This window comes from Dipodomys merriami, unplaced genomic scaffold, assembly GCF_024711535.1.
Source record: "Dipodomys merriami isolate MVZ:Mamm:240054 unplaced genomic scaffold, mDipMer1.0.p SCAF_1, whole genome shotgun sequence".
NCBI classification, from domain to species: domain Eukaryota; kingdom Metazoa; phylum Chordata; class Mammalia; order Rodentia; family Heteromyidae; genus Dipodomys; species Dipodomys merriami.
The window spans coordinates 136392429-136413546 of NW_027202270.1; the positions used below are offsets into that span (position 1 = coordinate 136392429).

The following is a 21118-nucleotide window of genomic DNA, read 5'->3' on the forward strand; positions in this document are numbered from 1 at the left end:
TTCTTTTTTTTTTTTGCTCGTACTGGTTTGAACTCAGGGCCTCAGCTTGCTGAGCACTTAGGCCACACCCTGAGCCCTAAAGAATTTTTTTTCATTAAAAAGAAGCCTGTGTGGTTCTGGAACGGCACCCTTTGGCTCAGGGGCTCACCAAGGCAGCCAAAGCACATCTGTACGTGTGTTATCACGTGCTGTATGTAGGCAGAACAACTCTTCCCGGACTCAGCTTGGCCCATGAGCGTGTGTGTGTGTGTGTGTGTGCGCGCGCGCGTGTGCAAAGCTTGGGGTGGGAACCGCGTCCCACCTGCAAGAGCTACCTGAGCGCTGGCCTCATCAGGCTCGCGGCGGAGCCTGAGGAGCGAAGCTTTACCCAACCCGAGGCCTGGCACCAGGGGGTGGAGTTGCCGAGTCGGGCCGCCACAGGGTGGGGGGCGGCCGGGGACTCGGGCCGGCCCGCTCGGCACGGGCCGCACCTCGTTTCTTTCTGCGCAGCGCGGGCTCGCGTCCTGGGTGGGGCTCGCTCCGGTCAAGACGGCGGGGGCCACACGGACCGCTGGGGAGGCGGGGAGGCAAGGCCTCCGGTGGAGAAGGAACGCCGTCCGACCCTCCCTTGGTGCCGGCCACCCGCGAGGCGAGATCCCCATCGGTCCGGTAGGCACTGGCGCGTTCTGCCCCAGCCCAACCCGGCCGCTCGACGGAAGCAGCAGCCCCGCGTTCCGAGCTCGCGGCTGCATCCGGGTCCTCCACGCCACGACCCAATCCTCGACCTCCTCTCTTCCCACCCTCCTGTTTCCCCGCCCCTCATCCCCACCGCCAATCCCTGATCCGCTCTCATCCGAACTTGCTGGTAGGGGAGTGAAGGCGCGCGTCAGCCAATGAGGCGTCTCTTCCCGTTTGAAGTCTCCAGTGGGCGGGCGTCGGAGGCGGGCGCTGCGGGACCGGAGGTTTGGTTGCGTGTGTGCCATGGACTCAGCCGCCCGGTGATATTGACAATAGGAGAGAGAAAGGGGCATTCACTGGGACCCGCGGCGGGTAGCGAACGGCGGCTCTGGCAGCGGCGGCTCCGGCTTCAGCGGCTCTTCCTGCTCCTCCTCCCGACTCTTCCGCCGGCCGCGGCTGCTGCAGATCCCGTCTTCCTCCCTCCCTCCCCCCCTCCCCACCTCGCCGCCGCCGCCGCCGCCGCCGCCGCCGGGTCCGGGGTAACGAGCTGAGGCGCCGCCCGCCGGGAATGTGAGCGAGGAGCCGCCGGCGGAGCCGCAACGGGGTCAGTGCCGATTTGATGGGCCGGGCCCGCGGGGGAGGATCGTGAGGCCGCTGCCGTCGCCGCCGGAACGCTCAGGATCGGGTCCGGCCCGAGAGGCCTAGAGGCGCCGCCGCCGCCGCCGCCGCCGCCGCGGAACCGGAGAGACGCCGCACCGGACAGCCATCGCCCCGGGCTCCCTGCCGCTGCCCGGACCTCCCCCCGCACGTCCCGGCCCCGCCGCCCGCCCCCGCCGCGGCCCCCTCGCCCGTCCTCCGCCCCTCGAAACCACAGATCGTCTCTGGATTCTTCCCCACGAGCTTCAAGGTAACTTTCGTCTCTCTGCCACCGCGGATCGCCCCCCCGCCTCCCTTCCTCCGGCCCGGTCCCCGCGGGGGAACCTGCCGGGCGCCGGCCGGGGGAACCGGGAGGCCCAGGCCGGCGAGGGGCGCGGCGGGGCGGGGTGCGCCCGCGGGAGCGCCCGTGCCACTTGTCTGATTTTTTTTTTTTTTTTACCTGCAAAGGCTGGATGCGGTCTCCCCTTGGCTCTGCCTCCTCCCTCCTCCTCCTCTCCACCGGGTGCTCCGAGGCGCGTACCTGTCCCTCCTTTCATCCCCCTGGCGGGGGCGGTGGGCGGAATGGGTTGGGTACGGTGCGGTCGGATCGGTAGCGGCTGGTCTCCTCTCCCCGGGCTTGGGGGTGTATGTGTGTGATCAGTCCGACAGACCAGCCCGTTCCCGGCTCCCCCTCCTTCCTCTCTCGGATTATCCAGGCTCGCACATAAATGTTACGGGGCCGCTGTTTGTGGAGGTTGCTCCGGCCCAGGCGAAACCTGTTTCCCTGGGCTTTGCACGGATCTGCTGCTGCCGCTGCCTTCCCTTCCGTTCTGCAATGCTTTAGGGTTGAGATCCTTGACGTTTATTCTGGGGCTGCGGGCAGACGAGGCATTCAAGCAAAAATAAATAAATAAATAAATACCACCGCTGCCCATAGACGTTGGTTGGAGATGGCAGATGAAGGTATAATGAGACGCGATGGAGGAATGAACGATTTACAGGATTCTCGTGTCGTTAGGGTGAGAATGAAATCCCAACAATTCGCATAGAAGCTTGGAAAATCCGCCCCTGAATTTACAACATTTAATGTGACGCGGAGCTTCTTGCTCATGCAGTCATATTTTAAAGTGCTCGTTCATTTTCTATCACGTTCCTCATTTGCCATTCTGGATTGAACCTCACACATTGCATTTAGGGCAAAACGTAGGTAGATTAAAAAAAAATAAAAACACCACAACTTTTTAATGAAAGAGAACCCAAAGAAGACTTCTACGTTGTGGTGTTTTCCCCTCCACCCAATGTTTTCTGCTTTTTTTTTTTTTTAACTGTGTCAGGATCCATGTAGTCCATTCAGTAGGAAATCCCCCTTCTCTCTGTCTCTTTTTAATTTTTTTTTTGGTGCGGGTCTTAGGGCTTGAACTCAGGGCTTGGGCACTCTTCCTTAGTTTTTTTTTTTTTTTTTTTTCCTACTCAAGGCTAGCTCTCTATCACTTGAGCCACAGCTCTACTTCCAGCTTTTTTTGGTGGTTAATTGGAGAGAAGAGTCTCATGGACTTTCTTGCCCTAGCTGGATTTGAACTACAATCCTCAGAGCTCAGCATCCTGACTAGCTAAGACTGCAGGCATGAGCCACTAGCACCAGGCTCTCCCTTACTCTTTTCATACTTGGCTTATGTGTGGGCATTGCCCCTGTATGCATTATTCCCACTGGACTCTGCCATTAATCTTGCATGGAGCCTCAGTTCCATGGAAATGATGGCATGATCTTTAGGTTGCTCACTACTTTTATGAATTACCTTTCATTTTAATAATTTGAGAGGGCTAAAAAAATGCAAAAGAACCGTTTCCTTCCATCAGTTTTGTCGAGTGAAAATTGGTATTTGAACCTCCAAATCTAAACCAGAGAAGACAACCTAGTTGTTTTATGGTAGGGTTTGAAGTTTGGCTTTTTTAGTTCAGCTTGGTGCTTGGTTTCTTCGTAGTTTTGTTTTTTTTGAATGTTCAGAATTTAAGATGGTTTCATTCAAAAAGACCTCCTTGAAATGATTTTAATTAAGTCCTTTTGTGAGTTCTGTTCCAAGTAATCTAGCCTGTTCTGATGCACTGTGGTGGCTTATCATAGCAAAACCAGTGCATCAATTTGAAATTAATTGCTCAGATGGTTTCAGTAGTTGCAAGTTTCACTTTGCTGTGATAATATTGGTGTACATTCTTGAAGTTCAGTTGGGTTTTCAGCTTCAGAGCCCATTCATAATATTAAATATGTTGAGGAAATGTATCCATGGAAGTTTTCCAGCTTCAGACTAGTTCCAAAATTACTTCAAGTATCACAAAATGAGAAGAGCTTTGCAGCTAGAATGGGAAGACAGCAAGCCTAGAGTTGAAGTCTCCATGAGAGTTCATTCTCTCAGTGCTTACAGTAGAGACTGCCCATACATTTTGTTACAACATGCTTACATGATAACAGTATTATTATTATTATTATTATTTGCCAAATTCTCATGTTTACCCAGACACATGGGGCTCTTTTTTTTGTTTTTTGGAATCTGGTCGTGGGGTCTGAACTCTGGGCCTAGGCGCTGTCCCTCAGCTCTTCAGCTCAAAGCTAGCGCTCTACCACTTGAGCCACAGCACCATTTCCGGCTTTTTTCTGCTTACATGGTGCTGAGGAATCGAATCCAGGGCTTCATGCATGCGAGGCAAGCACTCTATCACTGACCCAACTTCCCAGCCCCACATGGGACTCTTTATAACTGGTTTAATTGGGCATGCATTCGTTCCTATTTTCCTGAGTGATGTTTGTGGGCACTTTAGAATTCATGTACCTGAACATGACCGCCTCACCTTGGGGATGTGTTGATGATAGTCTTTCTTTTCAGTAGGGATATGTCCTCAGCACCAACTACTCCTCCATCAGTGGATAAAGTAGACGGATTTTCTCGGAAGTCCGTCAGAAAAGCCAGACAGAAGAGGTCGCAAAGTTCCTCCCAGTTTAGGTCTCAGGGCAAGCCTATTGAGTTAACACCTCTGCCGCTGCTCAAAGGTAAGGTTCATGACCAGGTGACAACATTCTTTTTAAATTGATCCTTCTGTAGATTTGTATATACTTTACATTTTGTGGAGTTTCAAATCCGTTAAAATTCCGTGTTGCCTCAGATACATGGAACTTCCTAGTATGGGACCAGGTATACCCTCCCTCCGTCCCTCCCTCTCTCCCTTTCTCCATTCCTCCCTTCCTTCCTTCCTCCCTCCTTTCCTCCTTCCTCCCTTCCTTTCTTTTTCTTTCTTTCTTTCTTTCTTTCTTTCTTTCTTTCTTTCTTTCTTTCTTCCTTCCTTCCTTCCTTCCTTCCTTTCTTTCTTTCTTTCTTTCTTCCTTTCTCCCCCCTCCCCCCCTTTCTTTCTTGAACTCAGAGCCTGGGTTTGTGCTCAAGGCTAGATCTCTACCACTTGAGCTGAAGCTCCACTTCTGTCTTTTCCTCCCTCCCTCCCTCCCTCCCTCCTTCGCTCCCTCCCTCCCTTTCTCTCTCTCTCTCTCTCTTTCTCTTTCTTTCTTTCTTTCTGGTATATGTGTATGTGTATGTGTGTGAGAGAGAGAGAGAGAAAGAGAGAGAGATTAACTAGAGATAAAAGTTTCACAGACTTTCCTTACTGGGCTGGGTTTGAACTGCTATCCTTGGATCTCAGTTTCCTGAGTAACTGGGATTACAGATGTGAGCCACGGGTAAGTGGCTCATTCTCCTTTTTTAAATAAAGGCTTATGTAAATAGCTGTAGACAAGTGAAACTTGGTTGTATCAGGAGACTGTCAAGTTGACAAAAACTAAATTGCAGAGATGTCTGGGTCTGTGGTTTTCATTTTTTTCTTTTGGTGGGTAGGTCTAGCTGTCAGGTTCAGGGGATGGGTACTACTTACTTGTAAAGGGAAAATAAGGACCAAGAAAAAGTTTATAATTGATTACATGCTTTGTTTTGAGATAGTACAAACCGAAAGAGTATAACATAATCTTGATCAGACTTCGGAGTTTAACCTTAAAAGTAAGTTTTTAATATAAGAACTGATGTTTTCCTAAATTACACCTTTCAACTTTTGTTTTGGTATGTGAGTACTTTTTATCCTTTTGAATTTCCATCTGTTTATGTTTATGAACAGGTACTATTTGAAATGTATTAGAGTAATAGCTGGTATAGTGTGGAAACTCTAAGAATCTACCTTTGAATCTACCTTTGTTTGCTAAATCAAAGACTGAGTAGGAAGAGGACCTGAGCAATATAGTGGATTTTCGGGCTCAGAGGAAACCAGACAGCATGCTTTACTAGTTCATTAATACACACTCCTTTCTGTAACAGTCTGGTTCTTCAAACCCTCTCCCTATGACAACCACCATTCTGTCTTTTGTGTCAATGAATATTTCTACTGTAGTACCTCTTGTAAATGGAGTCATGCAATCTTTACCATTTTGTGACTGGCTTATTTCACTTAGCATAATGTCATTAAGGACCATGTTTAGCATGTGTCACAGTTTTATTCTTTTTGAAGGCTGAATAATATTTCATTTACTTTACATTTGGATCTCTTCCAGTAGCTTTTAGCTGTTGTGAATTCTCTGAGCATGGGTATGCATATATAACTCTTTGAGACCTTGCTTTCATTTCTTTTGGATATACACTCAGAAATAGAATCTTGATGGATTCTGTTTGTTTTTTTGGGGGAGAGAGAATTACCATGTAGTTTTCCAAAACAGCTATATCCAATCAGTAGGGTACATCCTCACCAACTTGTCATTTTCTCTTCATGTCTGTTTTAGCTAAGAGGGTGTGAAATGGTATTTCATTGTGTGTGTTGTGTGTGTTTGGTGGTACTGACCTTTGAGCTTAGGGCTTTGTGTTTGTTAGGTAGGTAGTTTATGACTAGAGCTATGTCTCCACCCTTTTTTGCTATAGTTGTTGTTGTTGTTGTTGTCGTCGTCGTCGTCGTCGTCGTCGTTGTGGTGTCAGCGTCGTCGCCGTCGTCGCCGTCGTCGTCTTCGTCTTCTTCTTCTTCTTCTTCTTCTTCTTCTTCTTCTTCTTCTTCTTCTTCTTCTTCTTCTTCTTCCTCTTCCTCTTCCTCTTCTTCTTCTTCTTCTTCTTCTTCCTCTTTTTCTTTCTTCTTTTTTCTTCTTCTATTTCTGTGCTGTTTCTGAGGCTTGAACTCAGGGGCCTGAGCACTGTTTCTTAGCTTTTTTATGCTTTACTACTTGAACAACAACACTTTTGGCTTTTTGGTAGTTAATTGGAGACAGGAGTCTCATGTACTGTCCTACTTGGGCTGGCTTGGAAGTGCAGTCCTCAGATCTCGGCCTCATGAGTAACTAGGATTACATGTGTAAGCCATTGGCACCTGGCACTTCATTTTTCAGACAGAGTAGTATTTTTGTCATGGGTTGGCTTCATTCAGACCCAGATCCTCCTACTTTCTGTGTTCAGGCCTAACCTTCATTGTGGTTTTGATTTGCATTTTTATTGAATGGTGTTAAACATCTGTTCATGTGATTTTTGGCTGTGTTCAGATCTTTTTCTTAATATGTTTTGTTTAGTTTTTGGGTGTTATTGGAGTTTGTAGTGTATTTGGGTGTTTTAGTGTTTGCTTGTAGCTCTTTTGGCTTTTAATTGTTTTATGGATAGGTTCTCTCATCTATTTATCTATTTATGCCTGGGCTAGCCTTGCCTAGACTATGATCTCCTACTTCTGCCTTCTGTGTAGCTGGGATGACAGATGTGTCCCATCATAGACAGCGTGGGTTGCTCTAGATCCTTGATTCTTTTGATCTCAGCCTACCAAGTAAGTAGGATTGTAGGTGTCAGCCACCATACACAATTTTTTCTTTCAACTTTTTTTTTTTTGGGTCTGGTTGTGAGGCCTGAACTCTGGGCCTGGGCGCTGTCCCTCAGCTCTTCAGCTCAAGACTAGTGCTCTACCACTTGAGCCACAGTGCCTCTTCTGGCTTTTTTCTTTTTTGCTTATGTGGTGCTCAGGAATCGAACCCAGGGCCTCATGCATGCAAGGCAAGCGCTCTACCACTGAGCCACCTTCCCAGCCCCCCCACCCCCCTTTTTTTTTTGGTCAGTCGTGGGGCCTGAACTCTGGGCCTGGGCACTGACACTCAGCTCTTCAGCCCAGGCAGACAAATCCCTAGGATTCTTATCTCCAATTAACCAGTAAAAAGTGGGAAGTGGAGCTGTGGTTTAAGTGGTAGAGCACCAGCATTGAGCAAAAAAGCCAGAGATCTCAAGACCCAGAATGCAACCCCTGTACTGATACCAAAAATACACACACACACAAAACACAGAAAAAAAACAAGAAATTTATGATAGCTATTTTATTAAGTTGAAAACACTGACAAACTGTTTATTTCAATTTTTTTTTCTTTTTGGCCAGTTGTGGGGCCTGAACTCGGCCTGGGCGCTGTCCCTCAGCTCTTCAGCTCAGGGCTAGCGCTCTACCACTTGAGCCACAGTGCCACTTCTGGCTTTTTCTGCTTATGTGGTGCTGAGGAATCGAACCCAGGGCCTCATGCATGCAAGGAAAGCGCTCTACCACTGAGCACCTTCCCAGCCCTTTCTTTCAACTTTTGAAGTGGAGATTGATAGTATTAAAAGTTAACAAAAGGGCTGGGAAGGTGGCTCAGTGGTAGAGCACTTGCCTTGCATGCTCGAGGCCCTGGGTTTGATTCCTCAGCACCACATAAGCAAAAAAAGAAAAAAGCCGGAAGTGGTGCTCTGGCTCAAGTGGTAGAGCGCTAGCCTTGAGCTGAAGAGCTGAGGGACAGCGCCCAGGCCCAGAGTTCAGGCCCCACGACCGGACCCAAAAAAAAAAAAAAAAAAAAAGTTAACAAAAAAATCTGTTCTTCAGGTGATTTTTGTGAGTTTATTTTGCCTGTGTAGAGAATTATAAAGTAGCACATGCAAAACCAATTCAGACTTACAAAGCATGATTCTGGGTCATGAGCATGATCTGGGTGTAAGTACTATGGAGAGAGTATTCCCAGCAATGAGAATTCTTTTTTTTTCTTTTTTTGCCGGTCCTGGAGCTTGAACTCAGGGCCTGGGCACTGTCCTTGAGCCTGTGCTCAAGGCTAGCACTCTTCCACTTGAGCCACAGCACCACTTCTGGCTTTTTCTGTTTATGTGGTGCTAAGGAATTGACCCAGGGCTTCATGCATGTGAGGCAAGCACTCTACCACTAAGCCACATTTCCAGTGCCCAGCAATGAGATTTCTTTACCTGTCTATAGAGTTTAACATGAGGAAGTGCAGTCAGATAGATATACATCAGAAAGTTGTATCTGCTCTTTAATGTTATAGGGAACTAAGGAGTTTAAGGGATATTTGTTTTCCTTAGATTGATTTTTTTTTTTCTGTTACCTTCTACTGACTTTTTTTTTTTTTTTTTGGGTCCAGTCATGGGGCCTGAACTCTGGGCCTGGGTGCTGTCCCTCAGCTCTTCAGCTCAAGGCTAGCACTCTACCACTAGAGCCACAGTGCCACTTCCGGCTTTTTTTTTCTTTTTGATTATGTGGTGCTGAGGAATTGAACCCAGGGCCTCAGGCATGCAAGGCAAGCGCTCTACCACTGAGCCACCTTCCCAGCCCCTTACTGACTTTTTGAAAGTAAATTTTAGACTATGGAGAAGGCCAGGTAAGGTTTCTTGTAACTGTAATCCTTGCTATGTAGAAGTCTGAGATTTGAGGACTGTGGTTTGAAGCCAGCTCAGTCAGACTCTTACTTCCACTTAACCAACAAAAAAAAAGTTGGAAGTGGAGCTCTGGCTCCTACAGTAGAGTGTGAGCCTTGAGTGCTAAAGCCAAGGTAAAGGTAAGGGACAGTGTTTAGGCCCTGAGTTCAAGCCAAAGTTCCGGCATGTTTGTGTATGTGTGTGCATATGTGCACACACATGGAAATATTAGAGGAATTCCTTTTGTAATTTCTTTTTTTTTGCTATTACCTTAGAAAACCCAGAATAAATTAGAACAAATTGTGTATATGTGCCAGAGGTCTGATTTAGATTTTATTTATTTATTTAGTTTTTGCTGGTACTATGGCTTGAACTCAGAGCCTGGGTGCTGTGTCCCTAAGCCTCTTGGTGCTCAAGGCTAGCACTCTACCACTTGAGCCATAGCACCACTAGTTGTTTTCTGAGTAGTTTATTGGAGATAAGAGTCTCATGAACTTTCCTGCCTGGTCTGGCTTTGAACTGCTATCCTCAGATCTCAGCCTCCTGAGTAGCTAGGATAACAGGCCTGAGCCACTGGTGCCCCGCTAAATTTCATTTTTTATAGTATTTCTTTAACTTAGAAGGTTTGAGTTTACTTAGGGGTACAATATACTTACAATTGAATTTTCTGACTTGCTTTAAAGAATAAAAGACATGTTCTTTAATTTTAAAGGAGTTTAAATATGGAAACTTTATATATTATTTTTTGATACGTAAATTTTGAAATTTCAGAAAGTAGACATTAGTAATCACAACATGCATTAACAGAATGCTTGTGTACATCACAGAAGTTGACTGACAGACTTATATATACTACTTTTTTTTTTTTTTTTTTTTGGTGGGGCTTGAACTCTGGGCCTGGGTACTGTCTCTCAGCTCTTCAGTTCAAGGCTAATGCTCCACCACTTGAGCACAACGCCATTTCCAGTTTTCTGGTGGTTTATTGGAGATACAATTCTCACAGACTTTCCTGTTCTGGGCTGGCTTTGAACTGTGATTCTCAGATCCCAACCTCATGTGTAGCTAGGATTACAAGCATGAGCCACCAGAGCCCAGCTAATAGTACTGCATTTATTCCTAGTATTTTAAGTGTCTGTTCACTTGGAAAGTGATAACAAAGTGAAAGGAAAGTTTCTGTTTTGCCGTTTTTCCAGTAGATAGTGTTTTGGAATTTGTATCATTGCTGTTCTTTTTCTTTTTCTTTTTTCTTTTTGTGTGTGTGTTAATACTGAGGCTTGAACATAGGGCCTCGGTATTTTTACTCATAGCTAGTGCCACTGCCACTTAAGCCATACACCTCCAATCCAGCATTTTTGCTATTTATTTTGGAGACTGAGTCTTGTGTTACTTTTCTGCCCTGGCTGACTTCCAACTATGATCCTCAGATCTTAACCTCTTATGTAGCTAGGATTACAGCTATACCACAGGTGTAGTTTTTTGTAGAGAGCAATGCCAGTCTGTATAAGTATATAGTGAATGGCCTGACTTTCCTCAGCTGTATTCAATGAAATTACATGATGAGCACAGCAAATATAGGTGTTTGCATTTTCTCTGTCTTTATGTAGTTATGGAGAGTCTTTAAATCTTTGAATCTGAACAACTCTTACGCATTTTATTGATAAAGAAAACATAGTAGAGGTTTTGTGCCTTACGTGCTTGATAAGGAAGTCAAGACCTTAGCTAGGTGAGCACTACTTGCCTTTAATCCCAGCATTAGGGAGGCTGAGGGTGGAGAATTTCAAGTTCAAGGCTATCTTGGACTACACAAGTAAAACCATGACTCCAAAAACAGAACAAACAAAGAGCAAATCAAGACTTAGATTTTTTTTTTTTAACCCCGGTCCTGGGCTTCTTTGTGTTCAAGGCTAGCGCTCTACCACTTGAGCCACAGCTCCACTCTGCCTTTTTTGAGTAGTTTATTGTCTCACGGACTTTCTTGCCTGGGCAAGAAAGAACTTCAGATCTCAGCCTTCTGAGTAGCCAGGATTACAGGCGAGAGTCATTGGCACCTGGCTAAGACTTGAATAATTCCTTTTCCTTTGGCTATACAGGAGTTGGACAGGGTGCCTGTGCTTACTAGGTATGTGCTTTACTATTTGAACCATTCTCACAGCCCTTTTTACTTTAGTTATTTTTCAGAGAGGGTCTTGTGCTTTTTGCCTTAGAATATGATTCTCCTACCTCTCTACCTCCTGCTAAGGTGGAATTATAGACTTGAAGCACCATGCTTAACTTGTTCTTTCAGATAAGGTCTTAACTAATTTTTTTTTTTTTTTTGGTCGGCCGTGGGGCTTGAACTCTGGGCCTGGGTGCTGTTCCTCAGCTCTTCAGCTCAAGGTGAGCGCTCTACCACTTGAGCTACAGCGCCACTTCCGGTTTTCTGGTGGTTTATTGGAGATAGGAGTCTCACGGTCTCTCCTGCCCGGGCTGGCTTTGAACCACGATCCTCAGATCTCAGCCTTCTGAGTAGCTAGGATTACAGGCGTGAGCCACCAGCGCGCTCTGGTCTTACTAATTTTTTGCCCTGGCTGGTGACTATGTTCCACATTGTGCTCCAACCTTTTCCTTCCAAATGTATAGATGTGAGCCACTTCTCTGGCCTTAAGACTTGGATTTATTTATTTATTTTTTGTGCCTACATAGCAGGTCATAGTGCAAGCTCTCAGAAATCTTGGTAGGGCAGTCAAACTCATTCACTAGGGAAATACGTAAGCGCATCTACATGCACATATATGTGTACCATGCATGAATGTATACACATCTTTTATTAATAGTAATAAAGTTGTAGTACTTGATTATGCAATTTATGATACCTCTCATTCCATACTCTAATACCATATTTCCTTCTTTCTTTGACTTTAGATGATTTTGTAAGTCTAGGTTTGAGTGTGTGTTTTTCTCTCAATGTCAGTAATGAGGCTTGTGCGCAGGGCCTGGGCACTGCCCCTGAGCTTTTTCATTCAAGGTTGGCACTCTACCACTTAAGGCACAGCCCCACTTCTAGCTTTTTGGTAATTAATTAGAGGCAAGACCCTCATGGACTTTTCTGCCTGGGTCAGCTTCAAACCAGGATCCTCAGATCTCAGCCTCCTGAGTATCTAGGATTGCAGATTTGAGCCACCAGTGCCTGCTTTGAGTGAAATACTTTTGAAAAACACTTCCTCTTTGAAAATGGAGTTATGGTGAAAATGGCTTCATTATTTCAGGCCTCACAATTGTATTTGTAAGGCATTTTGTGGATAGTTTGGACATTCCAACAATGATGATGACTGCAAACACAATTAGGAGGAAAGAATTCCTTGACTCGTGGTGTTGATACTTCTCTAATGAGTCATCCTCCTCCCCCCCCCCCCTTTTTTTTTTTCAGGATTGGGGTAGAATCCAGGGCCTCATGCATGGTAGGCAAGCACTCTATCACTGAGCACATGCCCAACCTACTTAAAAGAAAAAAAGCTCTCAGTTTATAGGTTAAGCTTACATTTTTATTTTTAGGATGACAGTGTGTGAGAACTTTAAAAATTACTATTTCAAGCTGGTGTTTTGTGTTTCTAATGATTGCATTCTTTTGTCATCTGTATCTACTTTGCGGTGCAGGAGTAAGAATGTGCAGTGTAATTATATGTTTTCATAAGGACTAATGTACTAAAGTGCATTTGTAGTAAGAATAGTTTTAGCAATGGTATCCTCTACTTCGGTGTTTACTGTCCTGTGCGTTGTGCTGCAGTGTTACACTGGGAAGTGGCATGGCTTTGCTGACTTCTTTCTTGTGAAAGCCTTCCTACCTTCCTACAAAATGAGGAGGATGAAAAAATAGATATGCAGTGTCACATTTAGTAAATCTATTACTATTGATCTGCGATTTCAGGAATCAGAATGTGAATACTATGAAATTATCTATTTTCACAAAAGGTTGAAATAGGAAATAGAGTTTTGCAGTCATTAATCTTTATCAATACAAAAATTGAAATACACAGAGCTGGGAAGGTGGCTCAGTGGTAGAGTGCTTTCCTTGCATGCATGAAGCCCTGGGTTCGATTCCTCAGCACCACATAAGCAGAAAAAGCCAGAAGTGGTGCTGTGGCTCAAGTGGTAGAGCGCTACCCTTGAGCTGAAGTGCTGAGGGACAGCGCCCAGGCCCAGAGTTCAGGCCCCATGACTGGCAAACAAAACAACAAAACAAAACAGTTTGTCAGTATTTTGAATTTAACAGAATAGCTCTCATAGATTGCTGTTTTTTGTTTTTGTTTTTTTGTACAGTACAGGGGTTTGCATTCAGGGTCTTGAGTTCTCTGGCTTTTTTGTTCAATGCTGGTGCTCTATCACTTAAACCACAGCTCCACTTCCCACTTTTTGCTGCTTAATTGGAGATAAGAATCCTAGGGATTTGTCTGCTTGGGCTGGCTTTAAAACTTGATCCTCATACCTCAGCTTCCTATGAGTAGCTAGGATTATAGGCATGAGCTCTTGGGGGGGGAGAGAAAGAGAGAGAGAGAGAGAGAGAGAGAGAGAGAGAGAGAGAGAGAGAGAGTGAGAGAGTGTATACTGGTCCTGGAGCTTTTGGTGCTGTGTGTGTGTGTGTGTGTGTGTGTGTGTGTGTGTGTGTGTGTGTGTGTGTGTGTGTGTGTGTGTGTGTGTGTGTGTGTGTGTGTGTGTGTGTGTGTGTGTGTGTGTGTGTGTGTGTGTGTGTGTGTGTGTTGTCTCCTGGTCCTGGAGTGTGTGTGTGTGTGTGTTGTCTCCTGGTCCTGGAGCCTGAACTCAAGGACTGGTGCTGTCCCTGAATTTTTGCATTCAAGGTCTAGCACTCCACCACTTGAGCCAAAGCTGCATTTTCAACTTTTTTGTGGTTAATTGGAGATAGTCTCACGGAATTTCCTGCCAGGGCTGCAAACAGAGATCCTTAGATCTCAGTCTCCTGAGTAGCTAGGCTTATAGGCGTGAGCCATTAGTTCTGGGCTTGACTGTCTTTTAAACGGGAGAAATTCTATAGTACTTTTCAGATTCCCAAAGGGAATATCATTATAAGGGGAAAGTATATTTTTTCTTTATATATCATACGTTTGTTTCTGTAGCATAAAAAATTTCCATACAAAGCTATATGGGTCAAAAGAAATCAAGAGTATTTCTGATTTATGTATGTATGTATGCATGTATGTATGTATGTATGTATGTGTTGGTCATGGGGCCTGAACTCTGGGCTGGGTGCTGTCTCTGAGCTCTTTAGCTCAAGGCCAGCACTCTACCACTTGAGCCACAGCACCACTTTCATTTTTTTCTGTTTATGTGGTGTTGAGGAACCGAACCCTGGGCCTCATGCATGTGAGGCAAACACTCTACCACTGAGCTACTTTACAGCCCCTTTGCTTACTTCTTATCGCTAGAATTTCACATTCTTTTTTTTTTTTTTTGGTCCAGTCATGGGGCCTGAACTCTGGGCCTGGGCGCTGTCCCTCAGCTCTTCAGCTCAAGGCTGAGCGCTCCACCACTTGAGCCACAGCGCCACTTCCAGCTTTTTTTCTTTTTGCTTATGTGGTGCTGAGGAATCGAATCCAGGGCCTCATGCATGCAAGGCAAGCGCTCTACCACTGAGCAACCTTCCCAGCCCCTTCACATTCATTTTTTGTTGGATGACTAGAGATGATGTTAGAGATAGTGAATAAACATTTACCCAGCCCTGCCCTTATCAGCTTCTTAGCTTGTTGGACTGACTGCTTTGTCTCCTTGCCCTCTGTAGTTTCAGGTTTTCTGGATGTCTTTGTGGTGGGAGTACTGTCAGTAAGGTGGCTGCTGACCTGGGGTCTTATGTCCTTAATTTTCCTTACCCTCTTCCCTGCTGCCCCCTCTAGGCTATTTTTGAGGGGAGGGCCTCTGCAGAGTCCCATTCTGTTTCCCATAATACCCATCTGATCTCCCTTTTTCTGCTGCCAGGGCAGAGAGTACACCCTGTGTTCCCTGTCCCTGCATATGATGGTTATAATACTATGATTTACTTTACATGGAGTAAGCTGGGAACCTTTGCTGTTAACAAGTAATGTGAGTTTTACTTGGCCTCAGGGAGTATTCTCTGCTACTTTTCTCCACTCTTATAGTGCTAGTAATTTTTGCAATTGTGTGGGTAATCTTTAGTGGTTATGGTTCTGTGTAATACCTTGAACTGGATTCCATTGGGCCTGTAACATTTGCTATCTCTACATCCTTTTCTCTTTCAATGACATGCAATCTAGTCTGTCTGTCTCCAACACTGCACAGGTGTTCTCTGGGTTACTCTTTACTAGAATCTGATGCCAAATGTATTTGCCTCGATGTCCTTCTTATTGAAAGCTTGTCTGTTTCTCTGTTTAAAATTTTGGCTCTACTGGGGTTTGAACTTGAGGCTTAGTGATTGCTAGACAGCACTCTACCACTTGAGTCATGCCCCAGCTCTCTTTTTGCTTTAGTTTTTCAAATAAGATCTTAGATTTTTTTTTGCCCAGGGCCTGCCTGGTACATACATACAGCCTTCTGCCTTGTTGTTGGTTGGGATAGGGTCTTCTCCTTTTTTTGTTTTTGCTGGTGTTGGGGGTTGGACTCAGGGCCTGGGCACTGTCCCTGAGCTTTTTGCTCAAAGCTAGCACTCTGCAACTTGCGCCTACAGTGTCACTTCCAGGTTTTTCTGAGTAGTTTATTGTAGATAAGAGTCTCATGGAGGGCTGGGAAGTTGGCTCAGTGGTAGAGTGCTTGCCTTGCATGCATGAGGCTCTGGGTTTGATTCTTCAGCACCACGTAAGCAGAAAAAGCCGAAAGTGGCGCTGTGGCTCAAGTGGTAGGGCGCTAGCCTTGAGCTGAAGAGCTCAGGGACAGCACCCAGGCCCAGAGTTCAGGTCCCACAACCCCCCCACCCCCACCCCCCCAAAAAAAGGAGTCTCATGGACTTTTCTGCTCAGGTTGACTTTGAACTGTGATTCTCAGCTTCTCAGCCTCCTGAGTAGTTTGGATTACAGAAAGGAGCCACTGGTACATGGCTGGTCTTCTTGTTTGCCCTGGCTAGCCTTGAACACTTGTTTCTCCTGAGAGCTCCATTTCTAGGGTAGATTACAGGCATGAGCTACCACTCCAGGCTGCACATCTGCTTTTTCTATTGATTTCCTGATTTTAAAAACCTTCCTTGCAGGGTCTGGGAATGTGGTTTAGTGGTAGAATGCTTGCCTAGCATGCATAACGCTATGGGTTCGATTCCTTAGTCCCACACAAACAGAAAAAGCTGAAAGTGGTGCTGTGGCTCAAGTGAGGTAGAGTGCTAGCCTTGAGCAAAAGAAGCTCAGGGACAGCTCCTAGGCCCTGCGTTAAAGCCCCACAAGTGGCAAAACAAAACAAAAACAAAAACCCCACCAAAATCCCCCCAAATCTTCCTTGCAGTGATCTTAGCCCCACTAATAGGTGCTACCAGCATGAGGCTACTTGGGCCACTGCTCTTTGTGCTGATGTCTGTGGTACTGTATTTGTGGACAGTGCTGGGGTTGGATGAGCTGTTGTTGCTGGGGCGTGGCATTGTTGCTTAGCAGTAATGGTGAAGAGCAGGTAAGGCGGCTTGACTCTCAGATGTGATGGCAACTAAGCCTATAATGGGTTGGCCAGGGAAGGGCTGCTCAGGGTTCCCTAAGTCTATTTCTGCTACTGATTGAACATATGTAGCTTTTGACTTAAAAAAACTTCCCTACCATAGGTCTTATCAATGTAATTGATGAGCACAAAGTTTGTATGTTATATGGATTATATACAGTGAAAAATACAAGAGAACCATGAGAGAGCACTTTTTACTGGGTATTGCAAGTTACTAGATTCAGCTGCTCTTATTGGGATGTCTTGGGGCTTTACATGGATATTGATTCGTTTATGGAAGGAGTAATAGGAAGTGGCTAGGAAATTATTATAGTAATTCAAGAGATACTAGAGCTAATTTTATGAAGTTATGATTTAATGTGGTATCTTATTTTGTTTATTTTTAATATTTAATTTTTTAAAAGGCAGAGTCTGTGTAATCCAGGCTGGCTTTCAACTTGTAATTCCTCCTGAGTGCTAGGATTTTACAGATAAATGTTACCATGTCTAGTTTAAATACTCTTTCTTTATCTAATTCTTTCTTGTGCTGGCACTGGGACTTGAATTCAGGTCCTAGGCTCTGCTCTGTCCTTAAGATTTTTTTCTTTTCCTTTTTTTTTTTGGTCCGGTCGTGGGGCCTGAACTCTGGGCCTGGGTGCTGTTCCTCAGCTCTTCAGCTCAAGGCTAGTGCTCTACTACTTGAGACACAGTGCCACTTCGGGCTTTTTCTTTTTGCTTATGTGGTACTGATGAATCGAACCCAGGGCCTCAGGGATGCAAGGCATACGCTCTACCACTGAGCCACCTTCCCAGCACTGTCCTTAAGATTTTTATCTCAAGGCTAGTGCTCTACCATTTGAACAGCGTCACTTGCCTTTTTTTGGTGATTAATTGGAGATTAAAGTCCCAAGGACTTTCCTGCCCAAGCTGATTTTGAACCTTGGTCCTCAGTTCTGTACCTCTTAAATAGGTAGGATTACAGGTATGAGCCACCAGCACCGAGTCTTTGCTGGTCATATTGGAGATGAAGTTTCATGGGCTTTTCTGCCTGGGCTGGCTTGATTGTAGTGTTCCCTATTTCAGCCTCCTGAATATATTTTATCATAGTAAATGACAAAATAGAACTATATTTTATGGTATATGTCCTATGTATTATGTCATGTTCTTAATTTTTTGATGTTTTTAGGTTATACATTTTAACTGCCTGTTTTTTCCAAGTCATTGCAAATCTCAAAGGCATGTCAAGTAAGCAGTCATAGCTTAAAACTAGATTGTTTAGGGAACATTGTGAGGGTAAGACCTAAGTCTGAACGTGAATTTCAGTTATGCTCATACTTAACCTCATGCATATAGCTGAAAGGTAATTTCATGCAGTATTCTTACTTAGTGCACATGCATTTTGACTTCAGCTTTTTACATGAGGAATTTTCCATTTGTATCATCATGTCAGTGTCTAAAAGTTCAGGACTGGAAGCATTTGGACTTGAGATTTTTGGGTTAGTGTTACTCAGACTGTTTAGTTTTTAATTTAAGGATCAGGACTTCTGGCTGAGACCATGTACCTCATGGATTAGTTTCAAGAACTTCATAAAATTTGATATAAAGTTGGCTTTGTTTTTTGCTGGTACTGGGGCTTGAACTCAGGGCCTATGTGCTGTCCATGAACCTTTTTGTGCTCAAGGCTAGCACTCTACCACTTGAGCCACAGTGTCACTTTTGGCTTTTTCTGAGTAGTTTATTGGCAATAAGAGTATCATGGACTTTCTTGCCCAGATTAGCTTCAAACCATGATCCTTAGATCACAGCCTTTTGAGTAGCTAGGATTACAGGCATGAGCCACCAATGACAGACTGTAAAATTTTCTTGTATGGACTTTATATCGGAGGGAAAAATTCGTTGTGTTCATCAGATCCTCAGGGATTTTTGTTTTTTCTATAGCTAAGAGCTTTGGCTTAGTCTAAAAAATTGAGAATTGTAGCTGTTTTCTGAATTAGCTGTTTTATGTACACATATGCATAAAAGACTGTAAACTGTAAAAAGACTTTGTCATAATATGGATCAATTCTCCAAAACAGAATGTGTAATTATGGGTGACCTGAAGAGAATGTTCTCATAGATGAGGTGGTCTTATTTTATATACTGCTTTTCTGGGCCCCTTATCATTTTTTCAGGGCATATGTAAAAAATGAGACCTTTTTCCCCCCATTGAAATGGAGTCTTGCTGATATTTATACATACACACACATGTATATAAATTATGTATTAAAAATATATTTTAGCTAGTCCCTGAACTTCTTTTACTCAAGGCTAGCACTCCACCACTTGAGCCATAGTGCCACTTCTGGCTTCTTCTGTTTATGTAGTACTGAGGAATCGAACCTAGGGCTTCATGCCAGGCAAGCACCACTGAGCCACATTCTCAGCCCAGTTGTATCAGCCTCTGAAGTACTTAGTTATGTTTCCTTGATGACTTTTTGTTGGTTAATTGAAGATAAGAGTCTCAGATTTGCCGGGCGCTGGTGGCTCACGCCTGTAATCCTAGCTACTCAGGAGGCTGAGATCTGAGGATTGCCGTTCAAAGCCAGCCCGGGCAGTAGAGACCGTGAGACTCCTATCTCCAATAAACCACCAGAAAACCGGAAGTGGCGCTGTAGCTCAAGTGGTAGAGCGCTCGCCTTGAGCTGAAGAGCTGAGGGACAGCGCCCAGGCCCAGAGTTCAAGCCCCACGACCGACCAAAAAAAAAAAAAAAAAAAAAAGTCTCAGATTTGTCTGTCCAAGCTGGCTTCAAACTGCACTGCAGTCCTCAGATCTCAGCATCATGAGTAGCTGGGATTACAGGTACGAGCCAAGATTGCCCAAATACTCAAAGCTGGTGCTCTTCTACTGAGCCATACCTCCTGCTCAATGATGTTTTTGTCAGTTGTGGGGCTTGAACTCTGGTATTGGGCGCTATCCTTGAGCTCTTCAGCTCAAGGCAAGCACTCTACCACTTGAACACAGTGCCACTTCTGGTTTTCTGGTGGTTAATTGGAAAACAGAGTCTCACAGACTTTTATGCCCAGGCTGGCTTTGAACCTTGATCCTCAGATCTTAGCCTCCTGAGTAGCATGAGTTGCCAGCGCCTGGCTTTTTTTTTTTTTTAAAATTGGCCATGGGGCCTGAGCTCTGGGCCTGGGCATTGTCCCTCAGCTCTTCAGCTCAAGGCTAGCGCTCTACCACTTGAGCCACAGCATCACTTCCAGCTTTTTCTGCTTATGTGGTGCTGAGGAATCGAACCCAGGGCCTCATGCATGGAAGGTAAGCACTCTACCACTGAGCTACCTTCCCAGCCCCCTGGCTTTTTTTTTTAAATCACTTTTTCTTTTTCTTTTCTTTTCTGTTTTTGACAGTACTGGGGTTTTGCTCAGACCTCTACCACTTGAGCCACAATCCCAGCTGCCTGCCTGCTTGCCTGCTCTCTCTTTTTCTCTTTCTCTTTTTCTCTTTCTCTTTCTCTTTCTCTTTCTCTTTCTCTTTCTCTTTTTCTCTTTCTCTTTCTCTCTTTCTCTTTCTCTTTCTCTCTCTCTTTCTCTCTCTCTCTCTTTCTCTTTCTCTTTCTCCCTGCCTCCCTCTCCCCCCTTTTCTTTCTTTTCCTGTCACATTTTTGTGTGAACCACAGCTTTGTTTTTTTTTTGGGTCCGGTCATGGGGCTTGAACTCTGGGCCTGGGCGCTGTCCCTCAGCTCTTCAGCTCAAGACTAGTGCTCTATCACTTGAGCCACAGCGCCACTTCTGGCTTTTTTCTTTTTGCTTATGGTGCTGAGGAATCGAACCCAGGGCCTCTGGCATGCGAGGCATGCGCTCTACCACTGAGCTACCTTCCCAGCCCCTGAACCACAGCTTTATTGCCACCTTTTTTGTTAGTTAATTGGAGATAGGAGTCTCACGGGCTTTCCTGCCCTAGTTAACTTCAAACCTCAATCCTCAGATCTCAGCCTCCAGAGTAGCTATGATTACAGGTGTAATTACACTCGTGCCTGGCTGAAGTCTTTTATTTTTAAATGATCAAATTGCTGAGTATTCACTTAAAAATCTTGAGAATGGCTCTGTGCTCTGGTAATTCTACATGTTTCAGGTTTAAATTAAAAGAAGAGAGTTCTTGTGGAGGGAAGATGGAGTGAATCTTAAGTATGACAAACCAAAAGTGGTATCATTTACTTTGAAGATTTGTCACTCAGTATTGCAGAAGGGTAGCTGTTAAGTACAGAGATCCCCTTCTCTGGTAGTGTTTGGGGACTAATTGTACACTAATCAGAGCACCAGACTTCACAATTTGAGAGAGCAGCGTATTTGAATATTATAATAGACTTATAAAGGAAGCGTTTATAGTTGAATGTTCTTTCATTTGTGGAATTTACATTTTATAGGAATGGAAGTTCATATTAGAAATTAGATTTTGTAATGCCTGAAAAAGTGCTATGGTGGATCTTTGGCAAAGATGACATCTCTGGTACTATTTAAGT

At 44.8% G+C, this 21118-nt stretch overlaps 1 protein-coding gene across 4 annotated transcripts in view; it reads left to right on the top strand.

Annotated features, from left to right (window-relative positions):
* Window positions 1-905: 905 nt before the first annotated feature.
* Ppp2r5e (protein phosphatase 2 regulatory subunit B'epsilon) overlaps window positions 906-21118 on the top strand; it is a 148190-nt gene continuing 127977 nt past the window's right edge. Inside the window, exons 1-2 of one of the 4 annotated variants that reach the window (XM_070032043.1) lie at window positions 906-1564; window positions 4173-4336. In XM_070032043.1, the coding sequence (XP_069888144.1) occupies window positions 4180-4336 (157 nt within the window). In that variant the 5' untranslated portion in view covers window positions 906-1564; window positions 4173-4179. Of the gene's footprint in view, window positions 1565-4172; window positions 4337-4837; window positions 5015-21118 lie in introns of those variants that run through there. The other 3 variants (XM_070032059.1, XM_070032053.1, XM_070032064.1) reach the window with 3 other exon arrangements.